Genomic DNA, 22,779 nt, shown 5'->3' with positions numbered 1-22,779 from the left:
ATGCACTGGCTACTTCTTAAAGAAGAAACTGCAGTGGCAATGGGGGTCTATTTGGAACTTTTGTGCTCAGCAGGGAAGTTGGCCGCTGTCTGTTAACAGCTCTGCATTGATACCTTAGTCCCCAGGTACACACAATGGAAGCTAACATAAACAGTTACAGATGCCTGGGGGTGTTTTTTATGTGGTGGAGCAAAACATACCTTTGAAGGTTATTGCTGTCATTCCAGTAACAGCCAGGAAGGTTACTGAAAGCAAGCAAAGTTGACATAGAAAAAGCCATCCCCGTGGGATTTGCAGCATGCTGGTGTTACTATCAGCCACGCTCTCTGGATTAGCAGAGCGTGCCTGTAGGGATCAGTGCACTCTGTGAATCACTGGTGGATCGTGTGACATGGAAGACGTAGCTTCAAGTTAATGTGTAGCAAGGCAGAATTGGTTGCTGAGGCAGGAGCTACAGCAGAGGAGGGATGTCAGTGTGTCACCAAAGCATCCACAATTCCTTCCTTCTTTCCTTCTTTCCTTCCTTCCTGATTTTTTAATTTGTTTCACAGAGCAGATTTGCTGCTCACAGGCATATTGAGATGGTGTCTGTCATGGGTGCTGTGGTATGCCACTTCTTAGGTGAAAAACAGAAAGATACTGTAAACCTCCATTGAGCAATGGATAGGGATTGTACTTTGGCACTGGATCCAAGTTGCTTAGAGGTGAAGCACATGTGCAGAGACAAAGCGTGTTTGAAAACATCCACCGTAAGAAGTGCAGCTTTCAAATGGTGCTGTCAGTTATGCTGCAATTATTTGCTAGGCATGCTGCAAGAGCCATCACCAGACCTGACGGGACATCTGACAGGGAATGCCCAGCCTCCACTTCAGCACTGTCTCTTCAGACAGCAGCTCTCTGTGTAAAAGGAGAACTCCCAGGAATGCTAGCCCAAGCTGAACAGCAATGCTGGTACCCCAATCCTTTGGAGGAAACTCCTCTTCCCTGCCCGTCTGCTAAGACATGGATGAGTGCTGGAGCCTTCATATGGTACAGACACCATTTCTTTCTTCTTCAAGAAGCCTGTTTATTCAGGCTGGCCTGCACTTGAATGAGTGTCCGAGTTGTACAGCTACTCAGATGCCTATTATGCTCTCAGCTAAAGTCTCTGGAAACAACTGCTGCTGGGCAGTGGGTGCTGGCTGAGAAGGTGGCCTTCCAAATGCCCTTTCCATCACCCATCAAAGCCACTGGAGGGCTCCGGCTACAGGGGGTGTGAGGAGGGGAACAGGCCTCTTGGGAAAGAATAGGGAAGGAAATGGGTTAGAAACGAAGGAATGATGGTGACGTGTCACCAGATACCCACCAGCCATAGTGTCAGGGTGCTCTAACAGTGCTTGCATTCCCTGTCCTGAGGAGATTTCCTGATCACCCCACTGAAGGCTGCTGGGGACACACCTTTCTCCCTATGAGGTTTGTAGGTGGCAAGGTCTGAGTTTCACCAGAGAGACGGGAAAATTGTTTGAGCTCTAAACAAGTAGATTGTGGAAAATGTATCTCATATGTTCTCCAACTCAAGCTGTAATGGCCACTTCACTTGGTCACAGCTTTCCCAGGCAGCACAGATATATGTTACCGCTCTTCCAGATAAGTCTCTTCAGCTCTCTGAGATGTGCCTCCAGTTAGCCAGTATCTTGCAGGGTGACTCATAGGGTCCCAGAGCAGAGCCATCCCATGACCCCACACTGCTCCTCATCTCACACATTGCATAAGCTTGAACTTACTTCTTTAGGCTCTGGTCACAAAGGCTTCCTATGTGCTAGACTGTGTTTCAAAGGTACTGATGAGCCTAGGAATATTTTCAGGGTGTTTTAGTGTTAGAACAGTGGATGTTTTCCTTCAATTTGCCAATTTTATTTCCTCTCATTTTATTTTTTGTCATTATGTCCTCTGAAATCACTTGGTTGCCCTTTCCTCCTCTGGCTCCTGGGCCTTGTGTTATTTTCAGCGAGTGTAATCATAGTATCCTGTGACTGTAATCGTCATTAAGCTGTGCAAAAAGACAGTGAGTGACACAGCAGCTCAGCAGCAGAAGGCCTGATGTCCTTGTGTTTCCTGCCTTACCCCCAGTCACCAAAGATCAGCAATCCCTTGCAGACTTTGCTGGGCAGCTCTTCTCCATACTTGTAGCTGTCAGTACTTTGGCTGCTGGTTGATGAGTGTCAGTATTCTGAGCAGTATACTCCCTGCCTCTCAGAAGTTTCTTCAGATATGTAAAGATGAAGCACAGCACAGATTTATTTTGTTTCATAATATTAACTAGGAACACTGGATTTTCTCAGTGAGCTGTATGCCCAGTAACATGGAGCTGATGAACTTCCAAGCTCCCAGAGCAGAGGGAGGTGAGGGGCACAAAGTTGTCGTCCCACTGTAGCCCTGCTCTGCTTCTGTGTGTGAACAGTGAAGGCCTAGATGGACTTTGCTTGGGTTCACAGTGCTATTTTTACATCCACTTCATGGGAGAAAATATTGTGACTGCTTTTGTGTTTTGAACCAGCATAAAGATAGGCCATGGGAGTGACTCCTGTATACTTAACTGTGCAGAAGGTTTCCTCTGAGGCAACCTCTCTTATCCTGGTGGGGAGACTATGTCCCAGGAGAGGACGGTGAGAAGCCAGGGTTCTGGGTTCACACAGTGTCTTCTGACTTCACTCTCTTCTTCATGCATGATGAGGGAGAGCACACCCAGGTCTGTTGCTGATTCTCAATGTTTGAGGTGGAGAAGGAAATGTGCCCAACTGAACCTTTCTGAGAGAAGAGGAGCATCTTCTAATTTTAAATGCGAACAACTGCACTATGCCATAAGATGGCAATTACAACACATAGCAATGCAGCAGGAGGAAGATTCAGTAGTTCACGTGTTGAATACCATTATGAGTTATTAGAGGAAGATTATCCCTATAAGCAGACATGACTGGTGTGCAAGGTTTTTCCTAGGGAAGTACACTCCATGAACAAAGCACCCTTTGCTCAGTTTTAACCCAGTGTGTCTCAACATCAGCATTTTTTCCCATGGCACATATGCTGACCTTATGTCAGGCCCATGGCTAAAATGTTTTGCATGTTTGGTAAAGACTTATACAGTTTGAAGGAATAAACCAGGCTCTCTCCTGGCTGCCTCTCACTCCAAGGTAGGCTATCACTACCTGCTGAGCTGGTTATTTTGTGCTCAGGTACCAAGAGTGGTGAAATACACACCTTGGTAGAGCACACAAAGCAAGGCAGTGCCACAGCACATCTGTTTACTTATGCTGGTAGAAAGTCCTGACCTCTAGCATGTGCCTCCATTTCTTATCAAGGACAGAACAGGAACTGAACAGCTTCCACGACACATTCCAACAAAGCTACTGCCTGTTACACTAAGGAGAAGAGACATAGTAAAGGACCTAGTATATAATGTACTAGTCCTCCTGTGACCACATCACCTTTGCTGCAGTGTGGTTTACACTATTTCCTTTGCAACAAGATTATCATAGGAAGTGCCTACTATACTCCAAATGGAAACTGCATGCAGCAGCAGACACAAGGCTGACCTCTTCTATTTGACACTGGCATGACTTGCTGGGCTATGCTGACTTTGGCATCATTCTGATGACTCAAGCTTCCATGGTAGAACCATCATGTAGCAGAGGACAGTGCAGGTTCTATAAAGCAGGATTTCAAAGTCTAAGAAATTTATGCTTGTATGGAGTAGCCCTGCCATTACATATAACTGGGATACCCAGGAAATGCTGTGTGTCATCTAAGCTTTACCCAGTGCCACCTGAAGCCTTGCAGAGCCCTATAGATGTGGTTGTGGATGGGATTCTAGAGTCATCCTAGAGCAGCAGTGGTCTTGGAGATAGGCTTGAATATGCAAAGCTCAGCACAGAAACCCTGCTGCTATGGTAGAGCCATTCAGCAGGCCAGAGTGCTTGATGAGCTCTGGTTCTTGATGAGGCTGGACCTGGGAACCAGGTAAGGTTAAGTTATTTGGATAATGCTGTTGTGTGCATGCCCGTATGGAACTATCAGTTGTAAATTCCCAGCAGTGTGAGTGTCCCTTTGGAAGCCAAGCACATGTTCAGAGAGCACATGCTGACCACTGTCAACCTGCAGGGCTTCTCAGGGACCTTCACTTCTCAGGAGCTCCACTAGCAAGCCTTCCTTTGTAACACCATGGTGAATAAAGTCTCAAAGATTTCAGGGACCACCTGTCTCAAGCTTGAGCACTGCAGGCTACACCTGGGAACTGCTGACAGCTGAGCAGATTTTTACTTCCTACACATCCCCTGCACTGCTCTCTACTGGGGCAGGTAGCCCCATGGAAAGTGCAATCATAGCTGCAGCTCGAATCCACAAGTTCTTGTCCTTAAGGACTCCTAAAGTAGTATATGGGTATCCAAAAAGCCAACTGCACAGATGACAGGTAAGTGAACTCATTAGAGCTATTAAAAAACCTCCCTCCCGCTTCTCTGGTAAACAATCCTGTAAGTGTCTTCACCTGGGAGAGTCCAGTAGTGTTGTTACTCTGGCAAGCTCAACATCTTCTGCATAGAAACAGTGGAATTCAATAGCTTTGTTTGTCCCGGTGTTCCCTTAGGGTGCCTGATTTGATTGGTGTGTTCTAACTGGCAGCATAATTTTCTACCCTCAAAATCCACTTCAGGTGGAGACTGTCCTTTCTGCCCTTGTCCCACATACAGAAATGCACAGACATGCTGTATGGGAATATAGTAAAAGATTTGGTGAGCAGGTTAGTTAAATGTAAATACGCTCAAGTGACTTGTCTGTAGAAAAAGCACATACATCACACTAATTGTTTTACTGACCTTGTGTGCTTGACGAGTAGAACCCCTGTGTTAGATAACATAGGCCTGTGAGAAACTCCAGGCACCTCATCACTATGGCTGAGATTCCTGCTTTGTTGTGAGAAAGAGCGGGAGGCTGTGCCTGCCTGAAGTCTTCAAATACAGGTGAGCTTGGCGGGCCCGGTGATCTTCTAGCAGGGCTGAACTTACAAGCGTCTGCATCCCCACCTGTGTCACCTCTGCCTGGGAGCTTAGGTGCTATTTCAGAGATCCTCCAGTAGAGAGGTAACTAAAATAAACTTGCTCTTTGCAATGCATTCGTGGCCTCTGGCTCTTCTTGCGACGTGCCTGCATATGTGTGCACACATGCTTTGTACAGTGCCCTGCTGTTTGGTTCACTTCTCAAGAAGTAGGTGTCCAGGACTCCATGCCTGTCCCCAGTCCAAGGAAGGAGTCTGTTTCTCTGTAAGGACTAGAATGGAGCTGGGAGTGAGGAACAGTCCCTGTATAGTTCATGCATGCATCCAGCAGTTCTCTACTCCGAGTTGCCTCAATTTTCTCTTTTTTCCCTGATACTTGCCAACAGGGAAGTGTGTTGTCTGTCCACATATGAAACGCCACAAACCCCAGAGGTCCTGCTGATGCTGGCCTGCACATTTTAATTTCCTGTTGGCTTTCTCTCGGTCATTGCAAGATCTCATTAGACCTAGGGTCTTCTTTTGCACAAGTGCCCCTTTTCTCTGTGAAATGAGCAAAAGTCGAGTAGTACACCTAAAAGTGATACAGGTGCTGGGTAGAAGCACACATTTCTTCTTGATGACAGTGAATAGAGAATCAGTGTTGCTACACAGGATGCTGTTGTGCAAGTTTGCACTTTTTAAAGGCTTCTCAGCCTGCAAATGAAGGGCTATTTAAGGCAACTCTCAGTTCAGCAGATCAGAGTCACTGTGTCTTCAGCACGCTATGCCATACCATCTCCACTCCTATCTGTTGTGCCCTGCAAGGCCCAGTGCTCAGTGCAGGAACCACCTCCTGCTTCAAACACCAGCACACACATGGCATAACTGGAAAGAGGCTAACTGTCAAAACCATTCAACATCAACACATACTCTGGCCTTCACTTCATAATGCGCTTCTTGTTTTCCCTTCATTGTAAGCTGCTCTTCACTCATTTCTTTCTGCCTTGCATCTGGTTCAGTTAGCATTCATCTCTCAGCCAGAGCTCCTTCAAACTTCTTGGCTTCTGAGAAAATTCTCCAAGATTATCTGGTCTTCCTGTAAATAAGGGACAGAAGTTAGCTCAAAGCACAGAGCTGTAGGTGCTATGAAAATAGAAGCTTAGGCAGACACTTCTGTGTATGTTTTTCTTTTAACATACCATGACACTCTCTGCATGTCTTGCACTGAGAGGTGCCATGTAATGCATAAGAATAATGCAGCTGAGATGGCTGATAGACCACATGAGAATACACATTTGTACGTGTTCACTGTGCCTCTCTTGTTCAGATCAGGATCTGAATGAAGGAAAAAATATTTAACAATACTCTTCATTCTCTCCAGTGCCTCCAAAAAAAAAAAATGTCATGATATGGCCTTATGAAGTCCCCAGCACCTCTATGAAATTCTGGATCCAAGATGTGTAGGTGAAGGTAATAGTAACCAGATTGAAAGGAGAAAAAGATGCATAATTAGGGGTATTAGTGAATCACCTAAACAGTGCTGTGTCTGTTGTAAATTGATTCTCTTCTACATCCTTTTCACTAGCAAGAAAAATATATTATTACCTAAAGTTTTCACTGCCCATGAAATAAAAGCATGTGCAACAGATCAGATAGCTAAAGGACACAGGCTAGATATACAGCAATAGCCAGAGATTAATGGGAATCCATAGCTAAGTAGGGAAACAAAATGAGCAGAATGGAGAGTGAGAAGAACCTACTCATGTTCTGTATGCAAAGGAAACTACGGTCTTTATTGTCTACACACAATTGCAAAGACAAATTACACTGCATAAGAAAGAGACCAAGAGGTTCACATTTTGTGCATCCCTCCAGTCACTTGTCTGCCTCAAGACATCCTCACTCTTCTTCTTCTTCTATTTTTTTGCTGTGAAACTCCCGACTCTTCACTCGGAGCTTGTTGACCTGCGACTCTGCAATGTCAGCCCGCTCCTCGGCTTCCTCCAGCTCGTGCTGGATCTTGCGGAACTTTGTGAGATTAACGTTGGACAGTTCCTCCTGTGTGGGGAGAGGGAGTTGGTGGTGAGGAGCCCAGGGCAGGGCTTTCACTCCTGCTGCAGCTCGGCCCTGTCTGGCTGCGGGATTTCCCAGGTGAAGGCCCAGAGCTCCATCCCCCACCCACTGATGCTCACACACAAGCCTCACACAGACCTCCTCCTCCTCCCTTACTCAGGACCCCACTAGAACAAGCTTCACCACTACTGCGTCAATCCTGAGGAGCTAATTCATCACTTTGGTGTGTCATTTCTGCCACTATTTGCTGCCCAAATATCAGTGTGTTTTATTAGGTTGAGAAAGACCCTGAAGCCTTCTGCTGTTGATCAGCAGCAGAGATGCATGAATTCCTCAGTCAGTGGATGTGGCCCCTCTGTTTAGTCTGACCTCCTGTATAAAACAGGATGCAGAACTTCCCCACATTATCCCAAAACACACAGTGCCCAGAACTCAGCGAGGCTTCATGACACCATAGTGAAATGGCGTAACCAAGAGTGTTTGAGTGTTTCTCTCATGCTCCTTTTCTGGTGTTCATAGTCAGCTCAATAAGCGAGCTGCCCTGATAGAAGGTGATTCTTGTACATTCTCCAAACAATACTCACAGCTTCCTCAGCTTGTCTCTTGTAGGATTTCACCTTCATTTGCAGTTTGTCCACCAGATCCTGAAGCCTCAGGATATTCTTACGGTCTTCCTCAGACTAAAGGAGTTGACAAACAAGAGAGAGAATGAATTATTTGCTTTCCACCAAGTAAAGTTAACAATTCCCCTTGGGGATGGCGTGTGCAAAATCTGACTTACATTGAGAAAACTCTGTCAGTCCAAGGAGACCTCCTGCCTTACCTGGTAGGTCAGCTCCTTCACCCTCCTCTCGTACTTGCGCACACCCTTCACGGCTTCAGCGCTGCGCTTCTGCTCAGCATCAACCTCCCCTTCCAGCTCCCGCACCTGCAAGGAAAAGCTCATCTTTGGAGCTTCCCTGATGGCTGCTTATGTGACATGTTCACTCATGTACAAAGAGCAGCCCTACGCACTCTGGCCTCCAGCTTCTGGATTTGCTTCTTGCCTCCCTTCAGGGCCAACTGCTCAGCCTCATCCAAACGGAGCTGCAGATCCTTCACCGTCTGGTCCAGGTTCTTCTTCATCCTCTCCAGGTGGGCGCTGGTGTCCTGCTCCTTCTTCAGCTCTTCTGCCATCATGGCTGCCTGATGAGAACAAAGGGTCAAGTCCATTTGGGGGCAGTTCGAAGGAGAATACATCCAGCATCAGCAATGAAAGGAGCCCCCAACTCACATCTGTGATGGCCTTCTTAGCCTTCTCTTCAGCATTGCGGGCTTCCTGGATCGTATCCTCCATTTCACTCTGAATTTGGGTAATGTCTGTTTCCAGCTTCTTCTTGGTGTTGATTAAGCTGGTGTTCTGTGTAACAGGAAACATGTGGTTTGTACTGTTAGACCTAATGCCTCCACTTGAAGAGCTAAAAGTGTGTGTACAGGTTATGAAAGTCTTTGATGCAACAGCCATAGCAGCCAAGCAGACATGGGTGGCTGCCTAGACTGGCAATAACATCGCATGTCTTGTCAAGTGTTTATATAGTAATCACTTACAAGCTGCATAGCAATCTCACTCTTTGTTATCTCTTTTTGATGGGATTAGTTTCCAGTTGAGTGCCTGACCTGGGTATGGAGGAGCTGCACACGTTCGGTGGCATCCAGAAGCTCCTGCTCAGCCAGTTTCCTCGAACGCTCCGTCTGCTCCAGAGCTGCCCGTAGCTCCTCAATTTCAGCCTGCAACAGGTTTGCTCTGCGCTCCACCATGGCCACCTGCTCCTTCAGGTCCTCCTGTGTCCTCAGAGCATCATCCAAGTGTATCTGGGTATCCTGAGAAATGGACAAGAGAAATTGCAAGGTACCAGTGTGTGCTTGCATGACAAAATATTCAGGGGTGTCATCTCTCTTTCATAGCTTTGCTGAACAGACCTTGAGCACTCCTTGGGTGTTTCTCAGGTTCTTTTGTGCCTCTGCAGCCACACGGTTGGCATGGCTCAGCTGGATCTCCATTTCATTCAGGTCTCCCTCCATCTTCTTCTTCAGCCGCAGGGCTTCATTCCTGCTCCTGATCTCAGCGTCCAGGGTGCTCTGCATGGACTCCACAATTCTGAGGTGGTTTCTCTTCATCTGGTCAATCTCCTCATCTTTCTCTGCTATCTTCCTGTCAATCTCCGACTTCACTTGGTTGAGCTCAAGCTGGAGGCGCAGGATCTTCCCCTCTTCATGTTCCAGGGAGGCCTGGACAAAGTCAGCAGGAACAGTGACTTGAACCATTGCTTGCTTCCTAAGTCATCACTTAAGCAGTACTTCTTGAAATCTAGGCTTGCTTTCCTGCCAGCTCTGCAGATAACTACTCCCATACTTTCCCTCTGGACACCACTTTGAAGCAGTGTGTGTACCTCAGCTTCCTCCAGAGCAGCCTGGATTTCAGATTTCTCCTGCTCAATCTGCTTCTTGACTTTCTCCAGCTCATGAATCGCCTTTCCTCCCTCTGCAATCTGCTCCGTGAGGTCGGAAATCTCCTCTGTGGGAACAACCACCAATGGCATGGTCAGGCACAGAGCACAACGGGAAGGGCCCTGTCACACCAAGGTGACAGACATCCCTGCCCACCTGCAGGCACAGACCCATGTGCAGCGGTGCGTAGTGCTGGACAGGAGAAAGCCCTGCCAGGAGCAGAGGGACGGGCACTTACGCTGCAAGTTCTTGTTCTCCCGCTTCAGCGTTTCCAGGTGGTCCAAGGACTCCTCATAGGCATTCTTCATCTTAAAGAGCTCCGTGCTGAGAGAGCGAGACTCCTTCTGGGAGGCTTCCAGCTCAGCCTGTGTCTCCTCGTACTTCTGTTTCCATTCTGCCAGGATCTGAAGAGAAACCAGGTGTGAGTTTGGACGTGGCCATCAGGAGGGGATGCTCTGCCCAGGAACGCCATGTCTGGAGCCCAAAAGACCTTGTCAAAGTTCTTCTGCTTCTTATCCAGAGCTGCACAGGCAGCATTTGATCGCTCCACATCAATCATCAGGTCCTCCACTTCATTCTGCAGCCTCTGCTTTGTCTTTTCCAGGGAGGCACATTTGGCATTCACAGCTTCAACATGTTCCTCTGCCTCTTGCAGGCGCTGTGCCAGCTTCTTCCTGGGAGGAGATCAGCACAGCTCCAGGTTAGAGCTTAAGGGTCTACTACATCTGTGTCATGACACCTTCTGAGTATATGGCCTGTCCTAGCTGGTCTAGCTCAAGGGTTCCATTTGTGCTTCCAATCTCTCTTTCCACAGCATGTCTATCCTCTCCCTCCCCGCTTCCTCCCCTTTATGGCAATGATGATCTATTCCTGCCTTGGTCCCACCACTGTCCTAACCCAAACTTAGGGACTCCAATTTCCCTTGACAGCCTCAGTCTTCTCCAGCCATTCAACATCCCACTTCCCACGTACTTGGCCTCCTCCAGCTCCTCCGTGCGCTGAATAGCGTCAGTCTCGTATTTGGTTCTCCACTGGGCCACTTCGCTGTTGGCCTTGGACAGCGCACGCTGCAGCTCCCCCTTGGCTTCCTGCTCCTCCTCATATTGTTCCCGGAGCAAGTCACAGTCATGGCGAGCAGACTGCAGGGCGTGGGCCAGGGCGTTCTTGGCCTGGGGGAACATGGAGATTGGTAACCTGGATACTTGAATTGAGATGACGCTTGATAGTGATACTCTCAAGAAATTACAAATGACACTCAAATTAAGCAAATGCAAAGCTGGGAGCTCCTGGAGCCATCATCCATGTGTTCTGGCGGATGAGATGTCTTAGTGACACAGGCTCTGGGAACAGTCGTCTACTGTTTCTACATATGTGTCTGCATCCGGTCTTAGAGAGTATGGACAGATTCTCATTACTTCCATCATCAAAATCATGACACTTCCTTTCCTCTGTAGCCTATGAGTTGTTGTATATGCATTACTGGAATTCCCTCGAGTACTATGTTAGTTTGGGTAAAGAATATTGAACCAGTCTGGATCAGACAGGATTCTCCAGATACTTTTAGGGGAGATATAGACTGTGTACAGCAGGGTGCTTGCAGACCTTTATTTCTTCTTCTAGATGTCTCCTGAGTTCCTCAATCTGTTGGGTAAAGCCTTGCTTGCCCCTGGACAGCTGAGAAATCAGAGCATCCTTTTCCTCCACCTGGCGTGAATATTCACCTGGGAAGAGGAAATTGAAGAAAGGCAACTAGACTAGTAACACTGTGACAGTTTCTGCCTGTAAACCCATTTGATCAGGAGCGGCCTGGAAAGGTTTAAGCAGTTGTCACACTGTACCATGCGCTATCCTCACTGAGTGCACGTTGTCCCATTCTACCTTAGGAATGAGGATATCTCACCTGATTCTGTCTGCAGACGAGCTCTTTGAGTATTGAGGTCGTTGATCATGCGCTGATTCTGCTCCTCCTTTGTTTTAATCTCACTCAGCTGGTCTTCCAGAGTGCGGCACATCTTCTCCAGATTTGCCTAGGTAGAAACCACAAGGAAAAAAAGGAGATCAACAGCTGCACTCTCATTATTCTTACAGCAGGGATATTTTTAATGAGAATGTGGCTGGTAGATGTAGGTTATGGGCCAGACCTTGGCCCTGTGGACATTTTCTGCTCCAATTTCATACCTTGGCCTTGGAGACAGACTCCATGTTACTGGCCAAGTCGTCAATCTCCATCTTCAGCTCGCTCTTCTCCTTCTCCAGCTTCTGCTTCACTCGCTGCAGGTTGTCGATCTGCTCCCCAAGCTCAGCTGTGCTGTCCGCGTGCTTCTTGCGCAGGGCGGCAGCCGTGGCTTCGTGCTGCAGCGTGGCCTCTTCCAGGTCGCGACGCATCTTCTGAAACTCGGCCTCACGCTTCTTGTTCATCTCAATCTGAGCTGCTGTAGCCCCTCCTGCTTCCTCCAGGCGCTCGCTGATCTCCTCCAGCTCCCTGGAGAGGTCAGCGCGATGCTTCTCGGCTTTTGCCCGAGAGGTTCGCTCGGCCTCAATTTCCTCCTCCAGTTCCTCAATACGGGCCTGTAGAACATTAGGGACCCTTCACACCCAGTCCCTCCTCCTACCTGATGTCTTTCCAAAGTTCAGAAGAGAATGAACAGAGACTTGCCTGCAGTTCCTTGATCTTCTTCTGTAATTGCATGCCCATTGCTTGCTCATCCTCGATCTTGCTCTGGATCTGGCTGATCTCAAAGTCTTTCCTGTGGGCAAATCAAACCATGTTAGAGATCAGGGAAAAAGACAAGTGTGACCAGCCCAGCACTCAGGTGTCCCAAAACCACACTTACTTCTTCAGTTTTTCATCCAGCTGCTGCTTATCATTTTCCAAGTCCATTATGCTGTCTTGGGCCAGCTTCAGGTCTCCTTCCAGTTTCCTCTTAGCTCTCTCAAGGTCCATGCGCAGTTTCTTCTCTTGCTCCAAGGACCCTTCCAGCTAAAAAGAACAAGACCCTCAACTCATGACCAGTCAGGTCTAACTCCATACCTGTCCTGTTCTTGATGGATGGCCGTGTGCTCACATCATCCACTTGCTGCTCCAGCTTGGTCTTGGCTTTGGTCAGTGTGTTGACTTTGTCCTCTTCTGCCTGCAGGTCATCCAGTGTCTGCTGATGGGCCTCTTGGAGGGCTTTCTTCTCTTTTGTCAGCTTGGCAATGGTCTCGTCCAGGGCTGCCATTTCCTCTGTCAGGTTTTTCACCTGTTGATTTTAAGAAAGTGCTGAAAGTCCGTGTAGATGACTTCAATGCTGATACAGTGATCTTTTCACTTTGCAGTCCTTAACCAGGAGCTTGTTTTTTATTTGGACTGCCTAGCTTCACCATTCTGATGCTCCAAACCTTACTTTGGTTTGAGGGTACCAGGCTGACATGGGAAGCATCTGTCCCTTCATTCTTTATTTGTCTCCCCGTGTGTGTACCTTGTTTTCAGTGGCATGTTTTTCCTTCTCCACTTTGGCCAACGTTAACTCGAGGTCATCAATATCTTTCTTCAACTCCGAGCATTCATCCTCCAGTTTTCTCTTCTTGGCTGTCAGCTCAGCATTAATTTCCTCCTCATCCTCAGCCCTTTCAGTCACCTCCTTAATTTTGGCTTCCAGCTGGATTTTGGTTTTGATGAGCTGGTCACATCTTTCCTCAGCATCAGCCAAACTATCTGCTTCCTGGTGGAGAGACACAGATTTTATGGGTTGTAATGTTTTGAAGTTTCTCTGCTCTGTCTTTTTTATCCCTGAGTAGGCACACGTTAATACAGGACCGACCATGGCCTTCCACTCCAGAAACCGAAGGATCTTGCCACGTGTCTATTGGGAATCCTGTTTATCTACTATCAACATTGATTCCAAATTTTTTGTGTCTCTTCAAATTGTCTCACAGAGAGTGTAGCTATAAGATATCTCCTGCACTCACAAACACAGCACAACACAAGAGTGGTCACTTCAATTACTAGTTTCAGCAGGAACAAAAGCTTGGAGTCCTTTTTCCTGAAAGGAGAAGCACTTAGTAGCTTTTTAATTGCCTCATTGAGAACCTTATAAGATTTGGGAAATGAAGGCTTTTCCATCTTATGAGAATAATTTAGTTGAGAAAGAAATTTATCACCTTTCTACATGCATTGAAATTGCTGAAAGACCAGCAGTGTCTTTGCCTTTGCTATCGGTCACCTCTGTGCCTTCTTTCCAGCCCATGCTGAGCATTTACAGTGCTAACTAGTTGATCACTTCATTTGGTGTGAAGAAACTGCCTTTTCCTAATTGAGTTTGAATGGGAAGTATCCATGTTTCTGAAAGTAATCATGGCTTCCCTAGTGTAGCTGTAAATACTGTATCCTTCTGAGCTTTGCCTTGACTCTGTTAGACAGATACATGGTGATGAATGTTAAGTAGGTGGAGATATTTCCCTTCAGTTCAGAGCTCTCTGCTGTGGGTTACTTGTTGCCTGGTGTTACGTGGCTCTTTCCTCAGGCAGCAGGAACGTCAGGTCTCATGTGGGGCTGCCACGAGACTCACCATGCCCCTGCCAGTGCCTGTTTACGCAGTGTTAGAGTGTGTGATTTAGAACGTTTTCTACTACACATTATTCAGCCTCCTGTGAGTCCCTGCTCAGGGTGAGAAGTGTTCTGGCTGTGTGACATTACTTTCCCAGGGACAAATGAACAGTGATACTCACCGCCTGCACTTGGAGCTGCAGGTCATTTTTCTCCTGCAGCAGGACCACCATTTTCTCCTCCAGCTCCTTCCTCTTTGCCTCTGACTTCGCAAGTTCTTCCTTGGTTTTCTCAAATTCTTCCTTCATGTTGGCCATCTCCTTCTCCGATTCTGCGCTCTTCAGCAAGGGCTTGATCTTGAAGAACAACTTCATCCAGGGCCAGTGCTTCACATTCATGAATGCACGGACATTGTACTGGATGCAAAATATGGACTCCCTGAAGTAAAATTCACATGGCTATTGCATATTGTGCTGGTGGTGAATTTAGACTCAATTAGCCAAGTAGTATGAGTATGTCTACCTCCTCTCCACCATTTTCCGATACTCCACTCTCATCAGGTAGCCCCTGCACCTGGCTTGTATCATGGTCATAATCTCTGCTAGTTTCTCGTCTCTCATCTCCTCCAGCAGACCTATCAGCCCAGCTTTGAAGAACACCTTGAGAAAGGGAACATTGTAACACATCAGTCTCAGGTAGTGTGTAATAGAGGTGCACAATGATCGAACACAAGACTTGTTTCTACCTTAGTGTGACCAAATCTATACTGGGTGTGGTCCACATCAATGGACCCAAGAAGCTTCTCTGAAGCCTTCTTGCTGTCCATGAACTGACCTTCTGGAATAGCACTTGCATTAAGCACTCTGTATCTGTAGGAGAAAGCAGAGTATGGAGAAATCCACATTACTGAAACCTGCACTGAGGCAGAGCCTCACAGCCTCCTCAGCAACAGCTGACTGTCTGACTCAGTCATGTCATGTGGTAGGGACAGTGAAAGCACTTTTACCTTTGCTTGAAGTCAGCATACAGGACTCTGCTGGGGAATCCTTTCCTGCAAATTCGGATTCCTTCCAGCACGCCATTGCACCGCAGCTGATGCAGCACCAGCTCATGTTCCATGGCACCTAACAATACCACCATTAGTGACTTCTCCATTGTTTGATACTCACCAGAAGAGCTTCTGGGTCTTTTTTTTCCTCCTATTGAATCTGCTTACCTGGTGTTTTTGTTTCATTTGGGATGATGCATCGTACAAAATGGGGGTGAGTGCTGCGCAGATTTGTCATCAGCTTGTTTAAATTTTCCTGTGAGAGTAGGATTTGAAGTTTACATCAGCAAATGAAAGATCTGCATCCCTGCATCTGCATCCCTGCTTCTATTGAATCAGATTATACTCAATTATACTCAATTACAACATTTCCATATTAATATATGTTTATGTATTCATCCATCTTTCATTGTTGAACATTATTATTAAAAGGAAATACAATTTGGTTACTTTGCCATCATAATTTATGATTTACAAAAACTTGAATATTACTCCAAGAGACATGGCTTTGAAAGTCATGAACAATTCCTTATGCTTGTGCTCCTGTATCAATATATTGGTTGCACTTTCATATATGAGAATCAAAAAGCCATGCTCTCTGGTTTTCAGGACTGCTTAGGAATTGTTCATGCCAGCAGTATTGAAAATATTCAGAATTCAAAAATCTCTCTTTGTTAAAACATCCTGAACTCTGTGCAATATATGATAGAAACTGACCTATATCAATATAAAAGTTAGCATAAACCCCACAGGTTTATGAAAAAAGATCTGAGTGTCAACCTCCTCGACCATTTCAAGGAGTTTTCATTTTGATATTTTAATAATTCCATGTTAAAAAAAAATAAAGGAAAGAAAATTTACCATCATTTAAACTGAAAGAATATTTACCTACAGTACATAATCTTCTTCAACCTCTTGCTAAAGGTCCTCAAGAGTTATAAAGTAACTTTTCACATTTTAAATTCCCTCCGTTCAAGGAAGGAGAGACAAAGTGACTAAACCGATACATACTCGGAAAAGGGCTGAGACAGTCTGGAAAGAAGAACCCTTCTTCTTGCCACCCTTTTTGCCACCACTCTCTGTAAATCAAATTAAAATATTAATGTTGAACATTGAATTTCAGAACAGAAAACAATTTTTAAACCTTTTCCTATTTGATTTCCTGTTAGCTTCTTCCCACATTGAACATGCAGCTTTCACAGAGCTGACCTGCATCTGCTCCACCATAGTTCGCAAAGAGTAAAGCTAGTGTCTTCACAGACGATTTCTGGTACAACCCAATGACAGTTTCATTCAGGGGGTCCTTGTTCTTCTCCAGCCAGCCAGTGATGTTGTAGTCCACCGTGCCAGCATAGTGCACCAGGGAGAAGTGAGCCTCAGCCTTGCCTTTGGCAGGTTTGGGCTTCTGGAAGTTGCTAGACTTGCCCAGATGTTGGTCATAGAGCTTGTTCTTGAAAGAGGTGTCAGTTGCCTTGGGGAACATGCACTCCTCTTCCAGGATGGAGAAGATGCCCATGGGCTGGAAGACGTTACAATAGACAAGAAGCAGAAACAGATTGCTTGGTTGGAAAGAGGCTAGTGTTAAGACAAAAAGCTTTGTAACTAATCAGAAGATAATGTTGCTTCTGTTCTTTTCTGGACAATATGTCATAGAAAATTGAGATTCATAATTTTCACCCTTGATATTTTACCTTTACTTTTGGAACTACTTTTTAATATTACTGGCAACATTACAGATTACAGAAATACAGTGCCTGAAATCACAGAATCACAGAATGATTTGGGCTGAAGGGACCTCTGGAGATCCCCCAGTCCAACCTCCCTGCTAACGCATGGTCACTAGAGCAGATCACACAGTGTTGCTCCAGGTGGGTTTGAATGTCTCCAGAGAAGGAGACTCCACACCCGCTCTGGATAGCCTGTTTCAGGGCTCTGTCACCCTCAAAGTAAAGAATTTTCTCCTCATACTCAGGTGAAGCATCCTTTGCTTCAGTCTGTGCCTGTTGCCTCTTATCGTATCGTTGGGCACCACTGAAAAGAGTCTGGTACATCCCCTTGACATCCACCCGTGAGATGTTTATAAACATTGATGAGATTCCCTCTCAGCTTCTCCAGGCTGAACAGACCCACCTCTCTCAGTTTCTCTTCTTAAGAAAGGTGCGGTAGGCCCCTAATAATCTTTGTAGCCCGGATTTTATTCCAGATATGAAAAAATTCTTTATGTATCCCTTAATAACTAGAGAATTCTAACATTAATGCACCTGAACAGGAAGGATACATTGTACACTTGTAAGGAAAAGGTACCTTCTCAATGAGCTCAATGCAGGCAGCCAGGTCCATCCCAAAGTCAATGAACTCCCATTCAATTCCCTCCTTCTTGTACTCCTCCTGCTCCAGCACGAACATGTGGTGGTTGAAGAACTGTTGCAGTTTCTCATTGGTGAAGTTGATGCACAGCTGCTCAAAGCTGTTGAACTGCCAAATGTAAAAAAAAAAAAATACAACTTTTTCAACATTCAGCCATTCCCACAAGGCTTTTCCCTGTGTTGTTCTAATCCTTCATGTGTCTCTTCAGATAAATACAAAGCCCCTTCCCTTTCTGTTCTGCCAGGAATCTTTCAGTGGGATTGTACAGGGATTCTGAAGAGAGAAAAGACATCTAATAAATTGTAATGTAGAGATTTTTGTTTGTTTGTTTTCATTCCATGTAAAATGAATTTTTAAATTATGATAATTATCCCTTATCCTTTAGGAATACCTTAATTCTTAATCAAATTCAGTAAATAACTTCAACACACTTTCTCCCATCAGAATAAATTTATTACTAGACCCTGTCTCTCCCAACACCCCAGCTATGAAGAGTGTCTGTATTTAATACTCGAATATTTTTCTGCTTTTAAGATAGTGGCTTTAGATATTTCCAAGCTCTAGTATGGAAACTTTTGGGGTTCTTTCACCAACAGCATGAGTATTTCTAAAGCCTTTTAATATTTTCCATACCTTTGGCCCATGTAACTTTGTCACAGATTTCTTCCTTTTTTCTTTTAACTAAGCTTAATATTCTGTGGTATTTGTTTCTCTCCTATTAAGATCTAAAGGTTGAAAGCGCCAATCTCTTTAATAGTGAGATTTCTTGATCACTGTTTTTTACAAAAATCTGACTCTTCATGAAAGAAGTCTTTGAATTTTCTAATGCCCATTGTCCCTTCCATGAAGCTGTTGTGAAAACTCTGTTCCTTACATCAAAGATCTCAAAGCCAGCAATGTCCAGGACACCAATGAAGTACTGTCTGGGCTGTTTTGTGTCCAGCTGTTGGTTGATACGAACAACCATCCACAGGAACATCTTCTCATAGACAGCCTTTGCAAGAGCACCTACAGCATTGTTCACCTTAAACAAAGGAGAAATGCAGAAAAATTATTGCTCAGAGAAAATCAGGGAATTTTATCTGTCAGAAGAGAAATTCTGAGGTACAATGATGTACTCCTAGCAACCAACTGTTTTACCTGCTCCACAGTTTGGCCTTTGGTCACATATTCATTCCCAACCTTGACTCGGGGGTAGCAGAGGGCCTTGAGCAGGTCTGCTGAGTTCAGACCCATCAGGTAGGCGGCCTTGTCAGCAACTGAAACACAAGAGAGACAAAGAAAACATTTTTCTTTGTCCACCACTGGACAAGGACTGGGTTGATCCATAGGTGTGTGTCAAGAAATTACATCAGCATTCAAAATTCTTGTCTGCATATCTTTTAATCTAGTATTACAGCAAGCATATTGAAGACAGAAAAGCTGTGAAAGAAAATACTGGTGGTTTTGGAAAGTAGGTAGTTATCAGTAAGAAACTTATCCTTTAATATTTTAACTAAATTTATAAACTGAAAAAATTATTTTCATAATGTTCACTTTAAGAATACATGAAGATTACAACTTGGCATGTCGGTTAAGATCTAAGAAAGCTCTTACATTTAAACAGACTGTGTTCTACACTACTGATAGAAGTACAAAGTGTTCCAAAAAGATGGACTCAATTTCAAAGCCATAGTGATTTCAAACTGGGTCCATCCTTTTGAAATATCCTCTAGGCACATGCCAAAGCTTAATCCATACCCCATGTATGCAAATAGAGAAGCTGCCCATTCAAAAATCTTGTCAATATCCTCTACATGCTAAGTGAAAAAATATATTGAACTAGCCCATCAAAAACTAACTGAAGTAACCAATGAGTAAGATATTCCAGGGATCAGAAAATCAGGTTCACAGCCTCGTGGATATTAAAGAAACATTACCTGGTTTTCACTATAAAAAAATAAAGAACTGTAGCTTTTGTCCTGACTGAAAACCAAAGTATCTTCCCAAAATTGATTTATTTATTTATTAAGAGGTCAAATGCTAAGGACCTTCTGTGCCATCAGGCTCTGCCTGCTCCTCTCGTTGTTTCTGCTTGAACTTCAGATTCCCATAGTGCATGACGGCCCCTGTCAGCTTGTAGATGGCAGTCTTTTCATCAGCAGTGAAGCCCAGGATGTCAATGGCACTCTGTAGTCAAAACAATGAAGTAAGAACATTGCCTAAAATCCTTAACTATCACAGTACAAATATTTCTTTCAAGTACTTACATCTGTAGCCATCAGTTCCTCCTGGTCATCAATGCTGGGAACAGTGACCTCACCTTGACTCACATAGTGGAAATCAAAAGGGTTGGTGGTGATGAGGAGCATGTCTGAAAGCAGGAAGAGGCAAGACACAGGTTTTACCAAGCAGGTAATAGGGTGAACTGTTGCTCAGCAATCATCCTCAAAAAGTCATAACGATCCTTCCTACCAATTAGCTCCGGCTTCTTGTTGGACATGATCTGATAGAAGATGTGGTAGCTTCTTTCTGCAGGGAGCTGGAAAGTGACTCTGGACTTCTCCAGCAGATCTGGCAAGGAAGGCAGAAGAGTCAGGCACAGGAATGCACATGGAGGTGGGAATTTGGGGAGGAATGGGATCAGGCCAGGAGAGTCTCTTACAAGTTTCAATGTCTGCAGAAGCCAGTTTGCCCGTGGCTCCAAAGTGGATTCTGATGAATTTGCCCTGTTAAGGAGAAGCAGCAGCATTTCAGCCTTTTGGGCTCTTCTGACATCTCCTTTATGTGGGATACTGCCAGGGTCATCACTTGTCTTGGAATGAGCAGGAGAGATTCTGTTCAAAGCAACAACTTACAAAGCGTGAGGAGTTGTCGTTCCTCACGGTCTTGGCGTTTCCAAAGGCCTCCAGCAGTGGGTTGGCGCTGATGATTTGATCCTCAAGCGTTCCCTGCAGGATGATAGATATTGCTGGTTATCCTTTCCAAAAATCATGTCAGGAATGGAGAAAAGCTTTGATTCAAGCCAGCATCTATTAATTTACCTGCATTTTGCCGGGCTCTTCCTTCTTCTTCTCCCCACTGGCTGCAATTGTTGCAAAGTACTGGATGACACGCTTGGTGTTCACAGTCTTCCCTGCACCGGATTCTCCGCTGTCAAAGCAAAGAGAGAAGCAGAGAGCGTGTGGTCAGGCAGGAGATCCCCTGGCACTGGGCAGCCGTGCAGGGACCCAGCAGGGAGTGTACGTACGTGATCAGGATCGACTGGTTCTCGCGATCTGTGAAGACAGTGTGTTCTTAGTACTGATGAATTGCAGAGAAACCAAAGGCTATAGAGAAACTAAGTATGAACTGAAGCTTCGTTAACAGTGCAGGAACACTGGATAGCAAATTCCTAGTTAAAATTCCCTGGAAATGCAGCACTTAATCCCTCTCAGGATTTTCTGAAGTTGTCTGAATAAAGAAACTAAGTCTTATTTGGATATGAATGTAAGACAAAATATACTATCTTTTTTTTTTTAAATAATGCTCTTTAAATCAAACTTGATATTTCTATGTATCAGACAGAAGCAAAAGCAAATATTATTTTGTAATGTCAATATAATTTCAGTGAGTTTAAATATGTAATGTAAAATGAATTAAATGTTATTAATATTTGATTCCATGCTTCATTTTAAGATAGAGAACCAACACTCCTGTAGCCTTGCTAATTCTGCTTTCCATAAGACTTTTTAATCCATAACTGCAAAACTTGCCTCCACAACATTAGCAGTGTGTTTTCTCTGCTATTTATCTCAGTTAAGGATGGGGATACTAGCTTACTCAACCGACACATATGATGTAAACATGACTCCATATATTTGAAAATTATCTGCAGAGAAAATGAAGATTTTTCCAAAATTGCACACTACAGTACGATTTGAAGAGCTATCAATCAACTCACCATTTAACATGAACTGATAGGCATTGTCAGAGATGGAGAAGATGTGTGGAGGGGCCTCACTGCGCTTCTTGCCTCTGTAGGCCAACACCACCTCCGGGTTGTACACCGGCAGCCACTTGTAGGGGTTGACGGTGACGCAGAAGAGACCCGAGTAGGTCTGCGAGGAAGGGACACAGCACGTTGCCTTCCCCTGAGCCTGGCAGAGCAGTTCTCCCAGCTCCCCAAAGGAAGACTGCTGCTGGTACTTACGTAGATCATCCAGGCTGCATAACGCTCTTTGAGGTTGTACAGCACAGCGGGTTCATGGAGGTGGGTCATCATGGCCATGTCCTCCACTTTATCGTACTTGGGAGGGTTCATGGAGAAGATTTGATCTTCCTTCACGGTCAGAGTCTGTCAAGAAAGAGAAACTGATACGTGTCAGCTAAGAGCCCAGAGTGGGAACTAAATTGTGTTCTCAAGCCTTGCATTTTCCTCACCTCTCCACCTTCTGTCTTGACGGTGACCTTCCCTGATTCCCTACTCTGGATTGTCCCTTTCACAAAGGATTCCTTTGCATGTACCACAAAGACAGATGACTTGGCATCAAAAGGCTTGTTCTGGGCCTCGATTCTCTCCTTTTCTGACTTTCGGAGGTAAGGAGCTGCCTCCCCAAAAACAGCCATCTCAGCGTCTGATGACATGGCTGCACCTTATTGAAGACACGTCAGCAGAAGACTCTGAGGGGGAAAGAAGATACCTCCCATCAATTGACAATAGTTTTCTGTGCCAGTGATGAAATCTCTTACATTTTCTACCTTTACAGTATTTAAACTAGAATATCATTTTCAGTAACAGTTGCTAGTACATTAATAATTTGGAAATAAAAAGATGCCATGGAAAGCAGATTGAAAATTCCAGCTATCAGAAGCAAACCCTCACTTCTGGTTATCAGAAGCAAGCAGAATGCAGTGAGGCATGTAGAATGAAGAAAAATTGCTGTCTCTGCAGTGCTACAGAACCCATACACTTACCTTGACACTGTCAGTAAGAGCAGGGCACAACAGTCTCAAGGAGGTTTTATAGAGTCTGGTATGCAGATGATTTGGACTCTTCTTCTTTCTTCGGTCAAAGCATTTTTGGCCAATATTCTCTGGCAAAACATTGTTTGGCAGACTTACCTAAAGACATAATTGTCGTTTGATTTGACTAGATATAATTAGAAATTTTTTCTATCTTACCAGTTACATGGCTATATCTACTATAAATAATTTGACGAGAGAATTAAGGAGGGAATCTTGATCAGTTAAGGCACTTAGAGAACTTGGATGCAGGACTTAAGGATTATGCTGACATATTTCTGGGTG

The 22,779-nt window shown here is 45.0% G+C and overlaps 1 protein-coding gene across 1 annotated transcript; it reads right to left on the bottom strand.

The window, feature by feature from the left end:
- Positions 1 to 6,907: 6,907 nt before the first annotated feature.
- LOC308047942 (myosin heavy chain, skeletal muscle, adult-like) lies at positions 6,908 to 22,116 on the bottom strand (the record flags this gene model as incomplete). Its single annotated transcript, XM_080356763.1, has 38 exons — positions 6,908 to 7,066; positions 7,666 to 7,761; positions 7,905 to 8,009; positions 8,096 to 8,266; positions 8,355 to 8,480; positions 8,738 to 8,941; positions 9,041 to 9,349; positions 9,511 to 9,635; positions 9,807 to 9,972; positions 10,059 to 10,242; positions 10,541 to 10,737; positions 11,171 to 11,289; positions 11,469 to 11,595; positions 11,747 to 12,136; positions 12,225 to 12,315; positions 12,403 to 12,548; positions 12,634 to 12,810; positions 13,030 to 13,272; positions 14,279 to 14,534; positions 14,619 to 14,755; positions 14,842 to 14,965; positions 15,103 to 15,220; positions 15,313 to 15,400; positions 16,156 to 16,223; positions 16,354 to 16,663; positions 17,449 to 17,619; positions 18,386 to 18,535; positions 18,652 to 18,770; positions 19,542 to 19,680; positions 19,761 to 19,864; positions 19,966 to 20,064; positions 20,156 to 20,219; positions 20,349 to 20,441; positions 20,535 to 20,643; positions 20,741 to 20,768; positions 21,434 to 21,590; positions 21,683 to 21,826; positions 21,913 to 22,116. The coding sequence occupies 38 exons, from the start codon at positions 22,114 to 22,116 to the stop codon at positions 6,908 to 6,910; spliced, it is 5,817 nt and encodes a 1,938-aa protein (XP_080212889.1).
- Positions 22,117 to 22,779: the final 663 nt, after the last annotated feature.

Source organism: Nesoenas mayeri (assembly GCF_963082525.1).
Source record: "Nesoenas mayeri genome assembly, chromosome: 19".
Classification (NCBI taxonomy): domain Eukaryota; kingdom Metazoa; phylum Chordata; class Aves; order Columbiformes; family Columbidae; genus Nesoenas; species Nesoenas mayeri.
This window is presented reverse-complemented; position numbering and strand designations above follow the sequence as displayed.